General features: G+C 48.0%; 1 protein-coding gene across 1 annotated transcript in view; it reads right to left on the minus strand.

The window, feature by feature from the left end:
* Window positions 1-22,395, minus strand: part of LOC119162320 (uncharacterized) — a 44,790-nt gene that overhangs the window by 6,675 nt on the left and 15,720 nt on the right. Inside the window, exon 2 of the mRNA XM_037414755.2 lies at window positions 8,979-9,145. Within this exon, the coding sequence (XP_037270652.1) occupies window positions 8,979-9,145 (167 nt within the window). The remainder of the gene's footprint in view (window positions 1-8,978; window positions 9,146-22,395) is intronic.

Consider the following 22,395-nt stretch of genomic DNA (forward strand, 5'->3'; position numbering starts at 1 on the left):
TTGTCAGCCTGCTTAAGTCCACTCCCAGACAAAGACCTCTCCCAATGACCTCCAATTCGCCCTGTTCTGTGCCAAGTAATTTCATTTTATACCACCTTATTTTGTCGCTCCACCTAGCCCGTGGCCGTCCCCGCCCACGTATTCACCTTACCTTAACTTCAAACAAAGTAGTTTATATTTAAATAAAAAAAATATTAAAGTGGGTTTCTTCGGTGCTTCTTGGTAAACCACATACGTGTCGGCAGAATATTAAATTTAAAATGTAGAAAATCCAAGACAGTTATTTAAAGAGAAAGACCAAATACCGTAGGCAATATCCACCGTGCTTTATTATTTGCAGTTTCAAATACCTACATTTTTAAATTCCTGACACTCACCTAACTTAAACAATTTACCATGTTTGTCATTTTAAATGCGAAATATTTTTTTCTGTACTGCAGGTACTTTTAGCATATATATATATATATATATATATATATATATATATATATATATATATATATATATATATATATATATATATATATATATATATATAGTCCAGTAGATCCTCCGTGAGCGGTCACAACGTGGTTTATTTCGACGTTTCGGCCTAGAGTCAGGCCTTCATCAGGATGAAGGCCAGACTCTAGACCGAAACGTCGAAATAAACCACGTTGTGACCGCTCACGGAGGATCTACTGGACTATATGCAACGCTACGGCCACTCAACCACCATATATATATATATATATATATGTATATATATATATATATATATATATATATATATATATATATATATATATATATATATATATATATATATATATATATATATATATATATATATATATATATATATATTACAGAGGGTTTATTTAGGAACGCGGACAGTGGAACTCATAGAGACGCTCTCAAAGGAAGGCCGCTAAGATTGTCGTCTTCTTCACTCACCTGCGCTGCGCCTCTCGAGCTAATCCGCGATCTTCCTTGTTGTCGCTATTTCGCCGCTAAATGCAGCTATGCACGCGGCATTACCCTCCCGTCAGAGTGAGCGTCGTCCCGATTCTCAACAGGTAGAGATTTGGCCAATGGGTGTTTACATCACTCAGAGTGGTAACGTTTTATGCGGGCCACGTGCACTGCCTCGGGCAGATGCTGACGACGTTTCGAACAGGAGGAGGCGTCGGGCACGACTTCGTACGTCACGTCCCTAAGACGGCGCAAAACCTTGTAGGGTCCAAAGTATCGGCGTACGAGTTTCTCCGAAAGGCCTCGCCGTCGTACAGGAAACCAAACCCCGACTCTATCTCCTTGTTGAAAAGTGACGAATCGATGGCGAAGGTTGTACCGTTGGGCGTCAAGTTGCAGGTGGTTGATTATTCAGACGCGGGCAAGCTGCCTTGCTTCCTAGGCGCGCTCAGTGAAGTCTGCGGCGTCTGTGTCGATCATTGCAATCGTAAGGCAGCATGGCCTCAAGCATTGTAGTAACTTCTTTGCCATGAATTAGTGCGAACGGTGTCATTTTCGTTATTTCCTGGCATGCCGTATTATACGCGAATGTGATGTACGGCAATATTCGGTCCCAATTCATGTATTTCACGTCGACGTACATGCAAAGCATGTCAGCGATTGTCTTGTTAAGTCGTTCTGTAAGCCCATTCGTCTGTGGGTGGTAAGCTGTCGTCTTCCTATGCGCTGTGCCGTTGGGCGTCAAGTTACTGGTGGTTGATTATTGAGATGCGGGCAGGCTTATGCGCTGTGCCACTGAGCGTAAGCACAGTGCGCAAAGGCTCGGCTGAAAACGCGGTACCTTTGTCTGTTATGACGACAGCTGGAGCACCATGTCTCAGGACAATGTTCTCAATGAAGAACTGGGCCGCTTCAGCTGCAGTGCCTCTCGCAATTGCCTTGGTCTCCACGTACCGGGTGAGGTAGTCCGTCACCACTATAACCCATTTGTTGCCGCTGTCCGATGTTGGGAATGTGCCCAGCAGCTCCATTCCTATTTGAGAAAACGTAGTTTATGGCACGGGAACAGAATGTGATAGCCCAGCGGGTTTGACAGGTGGTGCCTTGCGCCGCTGACAGTTAATACATGTTCGGACGTAATGTTTCACCTCTGCTGCGCTTCTTGGCCAGTAATATTTTTTTTCTTTGACGCGTGTCAGTGTTCTTGTGAAACCGAGGTGGCCCGCAGTGGCTTCGTCATGACAGGCTTCTGAAATTTCGCTGCGGAGGGCTTCAGGAACTACCAGCAGATAGCTTCTACCAGTTAATGAGAAATTCTTTTTGTACCGAATTCCGCCCCGTAAACAGAATGGCGATAAGTTCTTCGAAAACACTCTTGGTGCATTGGCGGCTCGTTCGTTCAAGGATTCTATAAGCGAGTTGAGCTCCCGATCATCTTGTTGTTGCCGAGAAGTGATAGCCGCATCAACAACTAAACAACAACAACCTAAAAAATTGGGAATTCATCATCCTCTTAAGCCGGTGATTCATTCGGTCACCTTGAAAAACAGTCGGTGTCTAAGTAATGCCTTCCGGATTTGAAACTACGGCCATGTCGTACTCTTGGAACCGTAAGCTCCATCGTGCTAAACGTCCACATGGGTCTTTCATGTTGGTCAACAAACAAAGACAGTGATGGTGGCTTACGACTTGGAAAGCGTGGTCATATAAGTACGGGCGGAACTTCGCAACTGCCCAAACGACAGCAAGACACTCCTTCTTCATTGTTGAGTAGTTGGACTCGGCGCGTGTCAACGTTCTGCTAGCGTAGGCAGCTATTCTCTCCACACCATCTTGGCATTGGACAAAAACAGCACCTACGCCCTCATTGCTGCAGTCTTTATAGATGGCTGTTGGTGCATTCTCGTCGAATTGCGCGAGGACGGGTGGAGCTTGTAGACGCTGTCGCAGCTCTTTGAACGAAACTTCTTGCTCTTCACCCCATACAAACGCAACGTCTTCCCTTGTAAGGCGGGTGAGTGGAGAGGCGATGTGTGCAAAGCTTGCTATAAATGACCGGTAGTAGGCGCAGAGACCCAGGAAACGCCTGGCCACTATCTTATCAACAGGCCTTGCAAACATTGCGACGGCTGCAGTTTTATCTAGGTCAGGCTCCTTATCTACACGACTGACCACGTGTCCCAGGAACTGGAGTTCTTCGAAGCCGAAGTGGCATTTTTCCGGTTTGAGTGCGAGTCCAGCGGACAGTATGGCTTGAAGGACTGACAGTAGCCACTTCAGACGTTCTTCAAACGTTACCGAAAAAACAATCACGTCGCCGAGGTACACAAGGCATGTTTTCCATTTCAGGCTGGACAGAATGGTATTCATTAGTCTCTGAAACGTGGCCGGGGCGTAGCATAGACGGAAAGGAAGGACTTTGAATTCATAAAGCCCGTCTGGTGTCACGAAGGCGGTCTTTTCTCGGTCGCGCTCCTCTACTTCTAATTGCCAGTATCCACTTTTAAGGTCCATTGATGAGAAGTAGCGCACATGCCGTAGCCTGTCCAAAGAGTCATCGATTCGTGGTAATGCATAAACATCTTTTTTTCGTAACGTGGTACAGCTTACAATAATCTATGCAGAAACGCAAGGTACCATCTTTCTTTTTGACGAGTACCACTGGCGATGCTCAAAGACTCTTTGATGGCTGGATTACGTCATTTAGTAGCATCTTCTTGACTTGCTGCTGGATTACCTCACTTTCTTTCTCAGCGACGCGACATGGGTTCTGTCGGAACGGTCTTGCTGTGTCTTCAGTAATGATGCGATGCTTAGTCAGAGCTGTTCGACCCACTCGTGATGTCGATGAGAAGCAGTCCTTGAACTGGTTGAGCAGCTTCATAAGACTGCATCGTTCAGTCGGTGTTAGACTCGGACCGATATAGACTGGTGGTGTATGCGGAGGTGATTGACCTGTGGCTTCCCCTTGCATAAGAAGACAGTCGTGAGAGTAGTCGAGCTCTTCAAGGTGCGCCACAGCCATGCCTTTACCGATGTGCTGGCACTCATACTTGAAGTTGGTCAGAAGCACCTCTGCGCGCCCATCCACTAAGCTGACGATGCTGTGAGCGATGGCATTGCCATTTCGAAAAAGAGGGGCAGGGATGTGTTCGGCTAAGGCGTCATCATTACAGTGCACACCGCAACACACAGAAACAAGACTACATGACAGTAGTGGCACGAAGACGTCGTCGTTGACATCACGTAACACCCTGGGTTCTTGGTCTGGATCATAGGTCACAGGCTTGTCAGTGACGAATGTAATCACACTATCACGTACGTTGACCACAGTACTGTACTCTCTTAAGAAGTCTATACCCAGTATCAGAGGATTGCAGCGCACCGGTAGGATCAGATGTGGCTACAAAAGCCACATTCTCAATCGTGAGTCTTGCTGTACATTTTCCCGTGGGTGTCATTATCTGGCCTCCAGCATTTCGGATATAAGGGCCCGTCCATTCTATCCTGACTTTCATGAGTTTGTCTGCCAATCGTTCACTCATTATAGAAAAGTCTGCACCCGTGTCGACTAAGGCCGTCACTTCAACGCGATCAATCGTCACAGCGGGGTCGGCAGTCACAGTTTTCTCGGCGGAGTCTTCATCGTCGTCTCTCACGTGTTTCGGCAGCAGTGGGGGTTTTCGGCTATCCGACGGCTTGCAACCTTTCCCCCAGAGGTCACTGCTTTCAGTTTCCCCGCTGTAGGCTCGGAGACCAACTTCTGACAGCGTCAGCAAAACTACGGCAGCTTGGTGAACGAAAACGAGCCGGGGATGGTGAGCGCGTCCGGAAGGTAGCAGAGCCTTCCCGCCTGCCAGCCTGGTCATCATGGATGGGGGCATGGCTTTCGTTGAACTGTCGGCGCGTAGCGGTAGGTACACTACCGCGGTATTCAGATCGGCGATGTGGGCAAAAACAGTATATGTGCCCTGGCTCTCCACAGTTGGAGCAGAGTGGTCGGGATCCACAGTGTGCCATATGTCAGTCTTCTGCATATAGCGTCGCCTGACAGAATCCTGCTGAGCCCAGGCTGCCACAAGATACGGTTCGAAATACTGTGGTGCTGGCATGGGCTTGTGTTGATGAACAGCGTCTGCATAGCTGTATCCATTCAGCTGGTAGGATACTTCTGGAGCCCAATGGACGACGCACAGCGTCTGCGTAGGTACACGAGTTTAGATGTTACGATTCAGTCGAATATTGCTGAGCGGCAAACGCTTGTCGAGGTTCATGGCGAACGACTTCAGCGACGGAGGCTACCAAATAATCTTGCTGCGGGGGCGCCTGTGACTGCAATGTGTACTTTGCGTTCTCCTTCGCGATGTCCTCACACACGATCTGTCGAATCAGGTGGCGTAGAGAAAACTCATCATTTGCGGTAAGTGCGGTGGCGCCTGCAGCTGCGCTGGTGGCCGGGCGATCAGACTATCTGTACCGTTGCTGCAGCGCGAGCTCTATTGCGATAGCCTCCCTGGTGAACTCGTGCACTGTTGTTTGCGGATTGCGCACAAGACCAACAAAAAGCTGCTCTTTGACGCCCCTCATGAGATGGCTTAGCTTTTGAGCCTCGGGCATGTTGGGGTCCACGCGGTGGCACAGACGCACCATATCCTCAGCAAACACGGCAACGCTTTCATGCAGCTGTTGGGTGCGTCCTTCAACAAGGCGTTGTGCGTTTTCGCGTCGGTCGGCGTTACCAACGGTGTCAAGAAACAGATGACAAAACTCCTCCTATGTCGTCAATGTTACCTCGTGGTTTTTGAACCACGTCTTGGCGCCGTCTTCAAGCGCGAAGTATACGTGGAAGAGCATTCCATCGAGACTCTAGAAATTTGATTTAGCTACCCGTTCAAACTGCTCAAGCCAGTCTTGCGCATCTTCGTTCGGTCGGCCATGAAATGGTTCAAAAATGTGCATATTCTGGACTGTCACCTGTGCAGGAACCTTGCAAATGCCATTTCTTCAGTAGGGGTGGCTGTCTGAAGTGTTGCTCCTTCTATGAGGCCAAATTCTGGTTCAAGAACTTGAAGGCGAGAGCTTGAGCGGTGCACAGGCGTCTCCACGCGTGGCTGTCTCGTAGGGCTGGACTCAGGGCTTCTCACAGAGGTGCCTATCATGAGGTGGTAGTACACAACTCCTCCACCAGTGTCACGGGTTATAAATTACAGAGGGTTTATTTAGAAACACGGACAGTGGAACTTGTAGAGACGCTCTCAAAAGAAGGCGGCTAAGATTGTCGTCTTCTTCACTCGCCTGCGCTCTCAAGCAAATCCACGACGATCTTCGTTGTCATCGCTATCTCGCCGCTAAATGCAGCTATGCATGCGGCAATATATATATATATATATATATATATATATATATATATATATATATATATATATATATATATATATATACAGTGATATCCCAATAAACGAAACTTTTTTAGACGAAAAAGACGCATCAACGAAACTATCTACCCATAATTGCTTGGTCATCCGTATATTTAACGATAAAAAGTTTTGGGCAATCGGAACATTTTTTATAGGTTTCATCGGGTAAATTAACTAAAATGACCAAAAGCCATGAACGGCGGAAGTGGCCATGGCAGTCTAGCAACCATGGAACGAACGTCAAAGTTAGCCTAGGCAAGCCAACCCAGCGATTGCACATTCCCGGGCACGCTGAGAAGCAATCGACGTCTCGTCGTGAACTCGAGGAGACAGTCTTGAGGAACCCATAGCTCAAAATCAAGATTAAGGCTTGTGCTCAAGTGCTAATGACATGGTGTGTGATCCCAAGCCCATTTCAGAGGCTGACAGTGCAGCAAGAGATTCTGTCATTGATTATATGGATTGGCTCCTGTCAGTGAAGGAAAAGAAGAGGAAGGAGAAAAAATAAAAAAGAAAAGAAAGTAAAAAGAAAAAAGTGGAATTCTACGATAACCGGGACCACTTATCCGTGCGTTCCGGCTGTGCTTGAAGTGGCAAGACGATAGTTATAGCGCAAGAACAAAACGACGAAACAGAGACAAGAAGGACACGAAAGACACGATAGTTATAGCGCAAGAACAAAACGACGACACAGAGACAAGAAGTCATCGTTTTGTTCTCGCACTATAACTATCGTCATGCCATACCAACTAGCCCAAGCTGCCACACTTCGAAGCAGCAAACCATTTCTCTATTGCCAGATGTATACGCTTATAGCTTTGTTAGGGGGTAATATTATTGTATTGTTGCAATGAGAGGCTAGGGGCAGAGTTCTGAATAATGAGGGCCGTTTGCGTCTTTTAGTGATTGTAACGCTGACAGAGTGCTTGGGTTTTCTTTTATTCTGTTTTTATCCTGTTGATTTTTTTTTTCTTCTGTTTCCTTTCCTCCTGTTTCTAGAAGCTATAAGAAGACAGGAAAATGTGTATATAGTATTATGCCTTGAAAAAGACGGGGCTCCCGTCGAGACGTCGGGACGTCGGCTGAATAAACAAGTTGTTATGCGAAAGCGCATCTACTTTTACACTTTGAATATATATATATATATATATATATATATATATAAAGTAATAGTAAATAAGTAAATAAAGTAAATGAAAATAATGAACTATCGATGTCATTAAATAGTAGTGCCTTGAGATGAAGGAAAAATTGTTTCGTAGTAATTGACTATATTTAGAGCGACACAGTTTCACTTGGGTGCTAAAACTTTAAATCACCCTCCAGGCATTGTCAAGTTATATAACCCCTCAATAACTACGTATCACATTCACTTAAAGCTGTACAATATTTTCAGCATGATCGGAGATTGTCCGAAATCGACAGGGTACATCGGCGTGGGCCCGTCCATGCGAAGGCCGGGTGGCACAGATCGGGTGACACTCAGCGTTCACTCAGTCTACCTTTTGGCGAACACAATGTTTTGGCCTGTTGTATCAATAAAAAGACCCAGTAAAACCGCTATAGTAAGCTTCAGTTAATGCGACTTGTGCATAAACAATCGAATCGTCTTCACATAGCAAGGCAAGTAGATTATACTTACGAGCAAACCAAAGCTGGTTGTCCAGCTGTGCGAGCCGGTTTATCCTTCACTACATTTACGGCACATGCTACCCTAAAAAAGGAATATACAGTGTCCCACAAAAAGAACGCGTATGCAGCGGAATCACAAAAAAAAAGCCAGGCTTGCGCGGCAGGCGCAGCACAGTCACAGCGAAAGATAGAAGAGTGGCCTTTCAGAGCGTTTTCTGAACACTTGCTTGATGCCCAATATGGCATCAAGAATAAAAGTTTTAGGGCAGTAGGCCGGCATTCGCTATGCTATCTTTCGTCATTCTTCTGAGAAGCGGGGTAAACGCAGAACTATTGCGAGGAATTTTGTGCCAATCGCTCATGCAGTGGCTGATGGCAATGTGTAATTATGCCTGATGTTGGTATGTGCCACACGTATTAGCTGAACAAAAACAAGCTTTTGTAATTGGTTGGAGCATTGCACGACCCACTTGTTGCGCTATTCGAATTGTGCGATGACTGGTTGTTTTTTTGCTGCTTCAAAACGCTTTATAAGTCGTATATTAACACGATTGCTTTTCCGACATCAAGCCTTCCTAAGGCAAGCTTGCCATTATGTCCCAAGCACCGGCGTGACTCAGTGGTAGAACACTGGGCTGGCGCCCCGCGCACCCGGATTCAAGTCCCACTCTGTCATTGGTAATAGTTCCTTTTTTTCCTAATTACGTGCGCTGTGGTTACGGACACCGATGGTGGCGGTGGACAACTATGGCACTGCGCGAGACCTAAGTTGTGATCTCATAACAGCTTTCGCTGTAAAAATCTGAGGGAACAAGCACGCTCACCGTGGAGGGCAGAACTTGGCAGGCCACACTATCTTTCAATGGGTGGTCGCGATCAAGCTTTCACTTCTCACGCAGTCTTTAAGCATATCCGAGCGACGCATGTAATCATCCCAGTATCATCAAATCAAACTAGTAAGCTTGGCATAGTCACCCATTTTGGCTCTGATAGTGAAAAGTGAAGACCGCTTTGGCCTCCTCAGGGATGAACACTGGCCGCTCTGCTGTCATGCACTTCTCGCTGGGATCGTCAACCGAGCTGAAGTAGGCGACGGTGTCTTGCATCGTTGCCACAGCCTGTAGCAAGGTTGCCGTGTCATCCTGAAAGAAAAATTGCAAAAGAACGAAGCTCATGAATAACATCGACCTTAGCCCGATTACAGCTCTGTCAGGATACAACTGTGATACTATATTACCGCGATAATGTGTCCTCAAATGAGTAGCGTATGGTAACCAACACCCCTGTCATAAACCTCATTGAAGACGCCACGCCAGGCCCTGGAAACTCTCAAGTTCTACAAACCATCATAGAGGGCAAAAAGATCAACCATGGTGCGCTCCAGCTTCCAACACCCGGAGTGGATCTACTGACCTTTGTGTTATGATCACATGGGCGCCGCCATTCGCGCTATTGCACTTTCTGGTATAGAGGTGTCCTCGTCGGGGCCAAATTTCTATAATAAAGTAATCAAATTGTGCATCTTTGCGTAACGCTACACCTAATAAAACAATTTTCTGTATATACCAAGTAGTTTGGCCTAGCTGGGTGCTGAGTCATTACTTTTTGTAATAGTTTTTGCTCAAGTTGGTTCGTAGTTATCAGCAGCCTATCAACATCATTATCCTCATTTCAAAATATACGATGGCCAACGGCAGTGACAGAAGGTAACGGATCGCGGTGCATTCGAATGGCTCTCGCAGTTTCATCTCGATGTAAATATTTCGAGCCACTGCCAGCCGACACACCTACTTTCGTTCTGTTTAACTCGTTCAAATGCTTTCGCGAAGCGCACTCGGGTGACTTCGAAGGAGCGAAGCGACCGTTGTCGCTTTCCTCGGACAAACACCCGTTTCAAGTTCAAGAATATACGGCCTGGACTCATGGGTGTCCGCAAGAGGGGGTCATCTGCCTTCCCCTGTAACTCGGGGTATATATGTGAAAGATAGGCGGGGGGGTTACTTTTAGGCTTGTACCTTGGTCAAAGTTTTCCCAAAGCTGGAGTGGGTCGTATGTATCTCTTCTCGTGTGTGCACGGCCCAGCGCTGCGGGCTAATCGCGGAACCATCTGAACTCGGACCATGTGCGTGTGATGTGTAGAAGCGACAATTCTCTTTTCCGCAATACCTTGGTCGCTTGCTCAGGCTTTTTTTCTCTACCCTACGAAGATAAGACAGGCATAAACCACCCACCTCCGGCAGCTCTCCGTCTTTCCTCCTGCTAATTTTTCTCTCCCTCCTGTGAAGCAATTGTCGCTGTTGCTGCCTTCGTTACTTCTGTTTTTCTTTTCTTTCTCCTTTTTTTCTTTTCTTTTTGAAATTCTTGTTTGGCCATCAAATTGGCCGGGTGGCACGATGCGGCACTTAGTGGCTGCGCCGAACTGGGACTGGGACTGCCTGCTGCTCCCCACCACTGCACGCTTTTATTGTGCACGCCCGGATTCCAGACGCTTCTGGTGCCTTCGCTTGTGTGAAGCACAGTGGAAGCTACGGATACGTCGAGTCTTCTCTGGAACTTTCCGCCGACGGTGAATGAATGTGCGGTTGAAGGAGAGGAAAAGGCACTATTTGCTGCAGCCCATGTGAGAGCACGGCTCAGCGCCTCAAGGGGGAAGGGGGGTTAAGTGGAGAAAAGAGTCTAGGAATAGGCTGGAGGAGAACGTTTGGAGAAACGTGCGGCGGCCATAGCAGGTAGAGCGGAATGCGGTCAGGAGCCGGTGGCAGGGCAGTCCGAGTCGTAAGACCTGAGAGTGTGGGGCTACAGAGATCACGAAAAGGTCCTGCAGCTTCGATGATATCCCCGTGGAATCCAAATGTTCCAGGAAGCTCTTGAAGGCCCCTGGCAGGTTGCCAGAAAGAGCAGGTTGTCTTGGCTGCGTTGCAAGTGGTGGTGGTTGCAAGTGGTGGTGGTAGTGATTAGAGGAAAGAAAAGACGCCTCATTTCTGCAGCCCGTAAGGGAGCACGGCGCAGCGTCTATTGGCCTTCTCTCCTTACTACATTGTACGCTTCTCGTCAATCTCCTGCATCCACTCTGGAGCACTTCCTTTTCCCGTGTCTCCCCTATCTGCCAGAACTTCGAAGTCTGGCGGAGTTCCTTGAGAAGACGGGAATCGCGACCTACCACTAAAACCAGATCACCCTTTCCCACACCCTTTCCTGCCGGCGGCCTGCTGTTCATGCCATTAACCAAGCCTCGTCATGTCTAAAAACACCTTCTTTCCTCTATCCACTTTCATCACATTTCCTCTACCCAAGACACTGCACCATGCTCCCTACAGGGCTGCAGAAATTAGGTGTCTTTTTTTCTTTGAACCACACATTCATTCATGCCGGTGGATGTTTCGAGGTTGCAAGGAGGTTGACTCGCCACCACTTGGTGTCTGACATGGTGTCGCACTGTCTTCGATGGTTGTTTTTTCGTTGCGCGGTCTTGAAAGGAGAACCCGCTGGCGGCCCGACTGCTTTCTGTCGTTCGAAGGCGCACTCATTTTGTGACATTCTGACAGCTTTGCCTTCTCCGGTCCTCAATTATGGATATCCGACGATTCTTCACGCGTCCATTGATGCATGACGGAGTGTCACTGAGCTGTCCGGCGGACGATTCTAGAGTGGCGTGTGACAATTTTGCTGCATTTCACCAGCCTAGTGATGCAGACTCCCACCAATAGACAGTGCCTGGGGTCGCCGCCACCGTGGAAGAGGTTTCACCATCAGTGAGCTACTACGGCACAGTAAGCCTCGATGATACTTCTCCGTGCTAGATAATAAATAAAAATTACAACAGCAAGCAAGCAACTAACATTTCTCGAGAATATGACTTAGGAGAGTTCCTAGACAAATCTAAACATGCCGGCATCCCAGAAAACTTGAAGTTACGACTTCTGACTATTCCATGGTCGCCAAATGCTACATATGACTTTAAGAAAAATGTAACACTTGGCAAGAGGACTCTTCGCTACCAATGGCTGGCAGATCATGCCCCTTGGCTTGCGTACTCAGCGACACTGAAAGGCACCCTTTGTCGTTTCTGCGTCACCTTTCCTCGAAATGTTCATCGGCGCACTGAAGGTAGCTTTATCGGGCGCACTTTCAGTAACTACAAAAAAAATGCACGAGGCGTGCACGGATCATGTGAAATCCCAATGACACCAGGAAGCAACGGCCGCCTCACATAACTTTATGAGTGTGATGTCAGACAAGAAATTACCCGTTGTACAGCAGCTAAACAAAGCCCTGCACGAGCAAGTTGGAAGGAACCGCCAGAAGCTAATTCCGATCATTGCCACCTATATATTTTGTGCAACGCATGACTTGCCAGTACGCGGCAAACAATCTGACAGTGGAGTTCTTAATGATCTTCTTGACTTTTTTGTAGAAGCAGGAGATGCACGGCTTCAAGAACACTTTGCATTGTCTCCTAGTACAAGGCTAAAACTCAGCTTGCATTGCCGCCGCAATCTTGAAGTTTTTAAAGGATGCTGGGCTGAATATTTCGAACCTCGTTGGACAGGCGTACGATGGATGCTCGACAATGGCTAGAAGATAAGCTGGAGTTCACAAAGTATTGCAGAAAGAGCTTCCAAGTGCATTATTTTTCCACTGCGCAAGCCACAAACTGAATCTCGTGAACAACAGTTTGAACGGTCTCTGAAAATTCGAACACAATAGGGATCATTAAGCAAACCATAAACTTCGTCTGTGAGAGCATACTTCGCAAAAAATTGGTTCCCAACATTTTGATGCTGCGTGAAACAAGGTGGTCTGCAAAATACAAGTCAGTTAAACTCTTCTGTCCACATTACGTGGCCATAGTTGAAGCACTCGAGAAGCCCTCATGAATGAAATCAACCTCGAACGCTGCAACTAGGCAACGACCTCACATCTTCTACTGTGCAACGACAAGCTCACCTTTGTCTGCTTGCACATCGTAGCGAAGTACAGCGCACGACTGGAACCTGTTACGAACGTTCTACAAAGTGTAACCATGATCTTTTATTCGGTACACGGCCAAATCACTGAGCTGCAGAACATACTTCGCGACCACCGTACTAAGGCAGAAGAGCAGTTCTTTGACATCAAGAGAGCAGCAGGGGAGGCAATCGCTTAAACATATTCATATCTGTGCCAAGGCAAGCCTCTCGTCGGACCCACCGAGACAACTACGAGATACAGTCGCCGGAGAAATATTTCCGCGTGGCAATTTAATGCTACGTAGCTGACGTATCAGTGGTTAGAAGACGACAACGAGGAAGTGGTCTGTCGGTTGTGCGTGCTGTCTTCCATCTTAGTCGACGCCGTACGCATCAGTTTCAATATAGATTTTATATAGACACGCATCGTGTCATTGTTACGTAACATCTTTGTGGTGGAAGCCTGGGTACTTCCCCGTCTTCATCACGAAGCTCCGCAACGGCCGCATCATCATAGCTCCAACCCTGTCACAGGTTGAACAACCATCGTCTTCGCCCCCTGCCCCTACCGTGACTTCTACATACGTCATTCTACCTCCTGCTCGTGATCCCAGTGTATTTTCCGGTCAAGATGGCGTTGACGTCGACAAATGGATCAACCGGTACGAACGGGTCAGCGCAAGCTATAGGTGGAACCCGACTCTAATGCTTGCCAATGTGATTTTTTACCTCGAAGGCCCACCGCGAGTGTAGTTCAAGGCGCACGAAGTGGAGATTACGAGCTGGGACTTCTTTAAAGAGAAGAACCACGACCTTTTTGGCGACACCGTTGGGCGGCAGATCGCCGCGCGGAATCAACTGGCGGCACGTGCACAGACGTCGACGGAGTCGTACGTCGCGTACATTCACGACGTCATCACCCTATGCCGCTAGACTGATGAGCACATGAGTGAGTCTGAGAAAGTGGCCGATGTGCTGAAAGGCATAACAGACGACGCATTTAATCTTCTAGTTTACAACAACGTTGCCACCGTCTACGCCGTCATTAAAGAGTGTCGGTGGTTCGAAGAAGCCAAGAGCCGCAGTAATACTCAGCGATTCACCCGGCTGCCCAACATGGCCGCAGCCTCATCGTGTGAAGCCGCCCGCCAGTCCCCCCCGTATGACAACGTCACACGCATTGTTCGTCGGGACATCGAAGCCACCTGTCCGGCTCCTTTTCACTCACCCGTTTTCGCAATGCTCACCTCTGACCAACAACAGCCGTCAGTGGCGTAAATACAAGTTGTGGTGAGGCAGGAGTTTGCGAACCTCGGCCTTACATCAGCATATCCCTTGACTCGCCCTGAAGTCCCGTCCTACTCCCGAGGACACGCTCACCGTTCACCTCCAACAATGCCCTTCCGTAACCCTTCGGAAGAGCGAACACCCGATGACCAGTCGATTTGTTTTTCCTGTCACCAGCCTGGGCACGTTTCTCGCTATTGCCGCCGCCGTTGGTCAAACCAACCACGTCAGACTTTCTCTACCTCGGCGCTCATGCATCCGACGACCCCTCGACGTTCAGTCGCCGCACCCTTCAATTTCTATTCATCGTCATCTTACGAGTCTTCCACTGACGCCCCTTTGCCCGGTGGCCGCTACCCTGACGCCCCTTCGTCCGGTCGCCACAGCTCTCGCTCCCCGTCGCCGCTACGTCGCTGATCCCGCTCTCCGCCACCTCGGCGCTTTTTTTTGCCGAGCTTCTCTGGACGACCGCAGCAGGAAAACTAGATATTGCAGCTTATAGAGGTGAAGCTGCAATACCAATGACGGCCGAAAATCCTCTACTGACGCTTCCCACGCACCATAGCCTGCTTGAAATACAAGTTGACCATGTTCCTGTGACCGCCCTCATTGACACAGGTGTGCACCTGTCTATTATGAGCGCTTCTCTACGCTCCCGCTTACAAAAGATTATGACGCCATCTACGACGCAGGCAATATGTGCTCCCGATGGCGGTACTGTACCAGTAATCGGAATGTGCACTGCTGGTGTCAGCATTGCCGGTCGTCACGCCGTGGTCCTTTTTGCCGTGCTAGCCTGCTTCCCTCATGACCTCATACTTGGCCTTGATTTCCTTTCGGCACACTCGGCCTTAATTGACTGTTCGTCTGGCAACGTCAGCTTTGATCTACCAATCTTTGCCGACTACTCTGCAAAGCCCACCAGCCGCTTGAACCCAACCACTTTCGTTCGCCTGCCACCTCGAGCCGTCACGTGCGTGTCTTAGTCATCGCCCCCCCCCCCCGTTCCTGACGGTGATGATATCGTTAGGCCAATTACTGACGTTCGGCTGACGCGCAGTGTTACTGTGCCCTATACCATCGCGACCATAGCGGATAACTGTGTGTTACTTCCGCTCCTTAACTTTGGTTTCACCCTTCAAGTGTTGTCCTGCCAGATGTCTCTAGCCCAGATAACTGACATAACAGAGGACGATGTCAGTGTTGTCGCTGTATCTGCTCTTGATCGAAGCGCAGTGTCACGGTCACCCAGCTCAGACGATGCTATTTTTCGAAACATGATTGGATTGGAGCTGTCGCCTCACCAGGCCGACGCTCTCTGCCATGTTTTGGCCTCATACAGTGACATTTTCGACACCGACGATCGTCCCTTGGGCCAGACTAAAATTGTCACTCACCGAATCAACACTGGTGACTCTGCGCCCATTCACCGTCGGCCGTACCGCGTGTCAGCGTCCGAGCGAGAAGTGATTCAGATAGAAGTGGCCGAAACGCTTACGAAAAACGTAATCGAACCATCAACGAGCCCTTGGGCATCTTCCGTGGTATTAGTAAAAAAGAAAGACGGCTCATGGCGTATCTGCGTTGAATATCGCCACGTCAACAAAATTACCTAAAAAGACGTGTACCCTCTACCACGCATTAACGATGCCCTTGATTGCCTCCATGGCACCACCTTCTTTTCATCTCTCGACCTTCGAACTGGCTACAGGCAAATTGCTGTAGATGACATGGACCGAGAAAAGACCGCCTTCGTTACCCCTGACGGTCTTTACCAATTCAAGGTCATGCCGTTCGGGCTCTGCAACGCTCCAGCGACCTTCGAGAGAATGATGGACACGCTCCTACAAGGATTTAAATGATCGACATGTTTGTGTTACCAGGACGACGCGATCAATTTCTCACCTACCTTTGCAACCCACCTTGAACGCCTTTCGACCATTCTATCGATACTTCGATGGGCGGGCCTGCAGCTCAATTCCTCCAAGTGCCACTTCGGTCTTCGCCAGATTACCGTATTGGGACATTTTGTTGACGCTGCCGGCGTACGGCCATACCCGGCGAAAGTACGCGCTGTAACAAACTTCCCAGTCCCACGCTCTGTCCATGATGTTCACAGTTTTCTGGGCCTTTGCTCCTACTTTTGCCGGTTCGTGAAAAACTTTGCGGCACTCACACGGCCACTCACCAACCTTCTCAAACAAGACGTCCTATTTTCTTTTGGCCCTCCTCAAGCTGACGCCTTCTCTCAGCTAATCACCGCTCTAACGACACCACCTATTCTTGCATATTTCGACCCCGATGCTCCTACAGAAGTGCGAACAGACGCGAGTGGTCACGGAATTGGTGCAGTTCTGGCGCAAATTCAGTGGGGCAACGACCGTGTAATCGCGTACGCTAGCCGTCCGCTTTCTAACTCTGAATGCAATTATTCTATAATAGAACGGGAATGTCTCGCTCTTGTTTGGGCGGTTTAAAAATTCCGTACTTACTTGTATGGCCGCCCTTTCCGTGTCATCACAGATCATCCCGCGCTGTGTTGGCTTTCTTCTCTGAAGGACCCCACTGGACGACTTGGTCGTTGGGCATTACGCCTACAGGAGTATTCCTACTCGGTTGCTTATAAGTCTGGACGCCTCCATCTGGACACCGATTGCTTATTTCGCTACACTGTTAAACAGCCCAACAAACCAGACATCGAGCCAACCCTCAGCGTCATGTCAGTGTCCCAGTTTCTTCAGATTGGTGATGAACAACGTCGTGATGCTTCTCTGCGACAACTTATTGACCGTCTCGAATCTGCTCCGAACGACACGTCACTTCACATGTACGTCCTCCTGAATGGCACGCTGTACCGTTGTAGCCTCCAGCCAGATAGCCCCGAGCGCCTTCTTGTCGTGCCGAAAAATTTGCGTTCAACCGTACTGCACGAGCTTCACGATGAACCAACTGCTGGTCATCTGGGTGCATCTCGGACGTACGACCGCGTGCGTCGCCGCTTCTTTTGGCGCGGTCTCGCCCGGTCCATTCGCCGTTACGTGTCCTCCTGCGATAAATGCCAACATAGGAAGCGACCTACTGTGCCCCCGGCTGGATTTTTTCAACCGATCTCCATCCCAACCGAACCTCTATTCCGTGTTGGTGTAGATCTTCTCGGTCCTTTTCCCGAGTCGAAATCGGGCAACAAGTGGGTCGCCGTTGCTGTAGACTACGCGACTAGGTATGCCATCTCTCGAGCGCTCCCCACCAGCACCGCTTCTGACGTTGCGGACTTTTTGCTCCACGTCGTCATCACCATGGCGCTCCTCGCCAATTACTCACGGATCGCGGCCGCGCATTTTTGTCCCGTGTGATCGACCATCTTCTGCGCTCTTCCTCGAAGCACCACAAGCTGACCACTTCCTACCATCACCAAACAAATGGCCTTACCGAACGGCTAAATCGGAGCCTAACGGACATGCTCGCGATGTATGTGTGCTCCAACCACCATAACTGGGACCTGGCGCTACCTCACGTGACCTTCGCGTATAATTCTTCGCGCCACGACACTACTGGTTATTCACCCTTTTATTTGCTTTATTGCCGTGATTCGAAGTTACCGCTCGACACCCTACTTCCAACCACTACAACGCTGTCAACCGAATATGCACGCGACGCTATTGGTCGTGCCAACCACGCACGTCAGATCGCCCGCTCTAGACTTTCGGCTTCGCAAGCCACCCAGAAAGCCATCTACGACAGCCGGCATGCTGACGTTCACTTCTCATCCGGTTCTCTTGTTCTCCTGTGGTGCCCAGTTCGTCGAGTTGGCTTGTCAGAGAAGTTGTTGTCTCACTACATGGGTCCTTACCGTATCATCCGCCAGGTAACCGACGTCACCTATGAGATCATTCCTGCATCTGAGACCACAAGCCTGCCTGCAACCACACCCAGTGATGTTGTGCACGTCAGCAGGCTAAAACCTTACCACCTGCCTACAGAAGACCGTAGTTAATGTGCACCGAGATGGCGCTTTTACCACCGGGGGGGGGGGGGGGTAATGCTACGTAGCTGACGTATCAGTGGTTAGAAGACGACAACGAGGAAGTGGTCTGTCGGTTGTGCGTGCTGTCTTCCATCTTAGTCGACGCCATACGCATCAGTTTAAATATAGATTTTGAATAGACACGCCTCGTGTCATTTTTTACATAACAATATGTGCCTTACTTGGACTCTCTCACTGCTTCCTTGGCAAGCCGCTTTTCTGACACTAATGAGAAGAGCTTGAAGCTTCTACAGCTTCATCCAACCAAAATGAAGTTTTTGAGCCTTGTTAAGTTGGCTGTCCTTGCTGATAAACTCCAAGAATTTCACAGCATCGAAAACTTCAAGGAAGAGATCAAACCTTGGTACGAGTTGTGGCACACCAAAACCAGGGACACCTCAAAATTAAGCTATTCTGAACTTTTGCTTCAGGCCAAAACATTCTTCCCTGCTGTCGCAAAAGCCATTCAGGAAGCTCTGACATTGCCAGTTACCACCTGCACCGTCGAACGCTCCTTCGGTACAATGAGGAGAGTCAAAAAATGGCTACGATCAGTGATAAATGACAGGTTGGACTCCCTTTGTATGATGATTGTGCACAGCGAGCGTGTTATGAGACACAAGGATGAATTTATCACGCGTGTCATCACGCAATTCGCCCAGAAAACCCCCAGACGGTTGCAGCTGCTATTCCAAGAAAACTGGCGAACTGGAATGCAGTTATATATCGATGACAATGGTGTGCTTCTGTGCGCTGGTGATGATCAGTTCACACTGGTTGAAATCCCGCATGCAGCGAGACTGAAATCCCGCATGCAGTGAGTTTGCTAAACGTGTTAAATTTGGCGCAAAGCTTAAACATAAAACAGCGTCTTCGGAGCAGCGTGAGCGGTGCTTACTGGAAGGTGACCGTCTCCAGAGATTTGCGCTCAAGACAGCAACTGAACGCCAGGTGCACACTTAAAATCGCGTAATATATTTTTAAAGACAATGAGTTATGCATAATGCAACTGGACAGAAAAGACAGTTTTGTGACATTGGCTCGATGGGCCTTTAAAGAAAAAGCCTTGCAGGCTGTTATTAAGAATTTCAAGTGTGTGAAAGCGAGCTTGACGAAAGTCGAGAAGAACGTAGACAAACTGTGTGAAGTTGGGGCTAAGCGTTCGTCCAAGCAGATTTCGAAGTCCAAAGCAGATAGCTTGCTAGTATTTTAACGCTAAAACCCACAAGGTCTATGTACCATTCCGAACAATTAACAGTGCGCGGGGAACTTATAGTGTTGAGTTTTTTTGTTTCAAAGAAAATACAGAATATCTTTTCAGTCGATTTGAATGATGTTTTTATATTGTTTCACTTTGAACTGTTTCTGCAGTTAAGCACTGCATTGAAGTAAGTGGCGAGGCTAATTTTGTAGCTATCTCAGTTTATCTCAAATTTTTCTGAACAGCATCTTATCTTCTTTTAACGGTGGCATTTATGTACAAAAGAAAGGAATTTGTATCAGGTTCAGTGTAGCACCAATTTCAGTATATATTTTTATGTCGCACTGACCAGGCAGTACAATGTGTTTCCACTTCGTTTCATCCATTTTCTGTTCAGGTATATGTTGACGATACTTCAATTTTTCAATATAAGATATGCCATGTTCCTTAACATGAAACGGTAGTAGAACCGAAAGGTGGGCGAGTTGGAACTTATCCATAGTGGGCAGCGCACAAAATGAAAACCCACAAGAGAAGGAAACAGGACAACTCCTATTTGTCCGGTTTCCTTCTCTTGTGTGTTTTCATTTTGTGCGCTGCCCACTATGGGCATGAAATGGTATATTTCATTTTAGGTGCCTTCAAGAAAGATTCTAAGGGACTAACTTGCACTCATGACCTTCAGACCAAATATTGTGTGCAGTTTTAGATGTTTGCCCGGCTGTGAAAATTGATTTAGTTTCTTGCATTTATACTTGCCTCGACGCACAAAGGCGCTATTGTCTTACGGTTTTTAAGTGTGCGTTGCTCTGTATTTCCTTGAATCTGTGTTGCGCAGGTCGGGTTTGCGCATGATGCACTAGAATTTGCACTAAGATTTTCAAACTCGATAAGGCTGGCTTCCTTCGAATGGTCTTGGTTGACGTAGCCGAGTCTTTGCCGAGGAAAGTGAAAATGAGTACTGTGGAAGAGCACTTGAGAGCATGGGAGCGTGCAAAACAAGTGCTGCCGTGCGTGCACAAAGTGAGCCATAAACAAAGGAAGGTGGCCACTATGCGTGTACTTCCTGTTGTGTTTGCCGCTCCAGTTTAACTGGCGCAGCTGTGCCAGCAAAGCTCTAGTACTAAGCAGCAAGGGTGCCCCGCTGTGGTGGTCTAGTAACTAAGGTACTCGGCTGCTGACCCGCAGGTCACGGGACGCAATCCCGGCCGCAGCAGCTGCATTTCCGATGGAGGCGGAAACGTTGTAGGCCAGTGTGCTCAAATTCGGCTGCACGTTAAATAACCCCAGGTGCTCGATATTTCCGGAGCCCTCCACTACGGCGTCTCTCATAATCATAAGGTGGTTTTGGGACGTGAACCCCACATATCAATCAATCAATCAAGCAGCAAGGGTGCCTAAAGAGGCACGCGAAACCCTTCAGGCGGGGTGCCGAAGGTGTTGTATACCGAATTCCTGTTAGCTGCGGGAACAGCAAGTTCAAACGGGACGTAATGACCGCCTAAGGGAGCACGCCAATAGATAGGTAAAAAAGAGGGTGCACATCTTCCTAGAGCAAGCTAAGAACCTTGGCAACAGCAGAGACCAAACGTGTGAGATAACTTTTAGAAGCGTTTCATATTTCAAGGAATGAGTCCATCTGTGTCAGTGGTACATCAATTGTAGTGTATCAATCTCAGATATCCTTTTTTAATCGACAGCTTACCCATTGACATGCTTACGTCACAATTTCACGCCGTGGCACATGCGTACAAGTTTTATTGATTTCTCATCTCGGACGGCAATAAAAAGTGCGTAGTTTGCTCCCCTCTGACTATTTTCTCTGTCATTTTACGTTTCGTATTCTCTCTAGTTTTGCGCCAAAATTAACACGTTGAAATCGATGCTAAGTTTTCGCGTTTTGCTCATTCCTTCTAGTTATTTGTTCATTAACAAAATCCAATGTATTTTCCAATCAAATGATTCGTTGTCTCGTTTTTTTTTTTTGCATGTGCGTAACTCTGAGGATAAATATTGCTCTTTTAGAGCTAACCTACAATACCCCCCGCCAACAAGTGGTTGCCCCCCCCCCCCCCTACCTGAAAAAAAATTCTGCGGACACCCTAGGGCCTGGTAAGTAAAAAACCACTTCGGTTTTTCGCCACTAACATTGCGCAGGCGTCACACGGTGGCAGCGCATTGCAATGTTAACGTTTTCAGCGTGTCATAATCTGTCGCCGAGAAAACGTGCGCTACTTGCGGCATGGCTTCACGTGGGAGCGAGTTGCTGACTCATTAGTGCATTCTGAAAGTTTATTACCAAGTAACACAAACCAGGACGCTGTTATGAAAGAAGGCAAATGCAACACTACCACCTCGCATGCGTCTTTGTGCCTAGCCCGTAGATCAGCAAAAAAAAAAAACCTACGAGGTATAGTGTGCCGCAGTCGTACCTGAGAAGCATCACAGAATGAGTGTACTTTCGCCTCAGTGTGACGAAGAAACGATCACTTAAATGAGAAATACTGCTTTTTTTCTATCATAGCCTCATGGCCTACCTGACATGATGCAGCTGTGTACAATGGCCAGAGTATCTGCTACATGACACGCCTTGTAAAGAATTAAAGCCAACTGATACACTTGTGTTATAAGGTACCATTACATATATGGGTAACAGACTGCGGTTTACTAGTTCTCAAAGTTTATTTGTTTACTTTTGAAAAACTTCATCTTCATTCAATAAGTTTATCAAAGATGTTGTTACTTGTTTTTTTTTTTGACTGCCATGAAACAACGGGATGACTACCGCAAAATGTCCACTCTGCAAGCACGTTGAAACATCTAAACGTGCGCTACCACAGACCATCTCGAACCTTCCAATGCTGTAGTTGGGAATGTGCTACATTGCCTCGCGTGGAGGGGGCTTTTGATCGGCCAGAAGCATCGAATGCC

This window comes from Rhipicephalus microplus, unplaced genomic scaffold (genome assembly GCF_043290135.1).
Source record: "Rhipicephalus microplus isolate Deutch F79 unplaced genomic scaffold, USDA_Rmic scaffold_49, whole genome shotgun sequence".
NCBI lineage: Eukaryota > Metazoa > Arthropoda > Arachnida > Ixodida > Ixodidae > Rhipicephalus > Rhipicephalus microplus.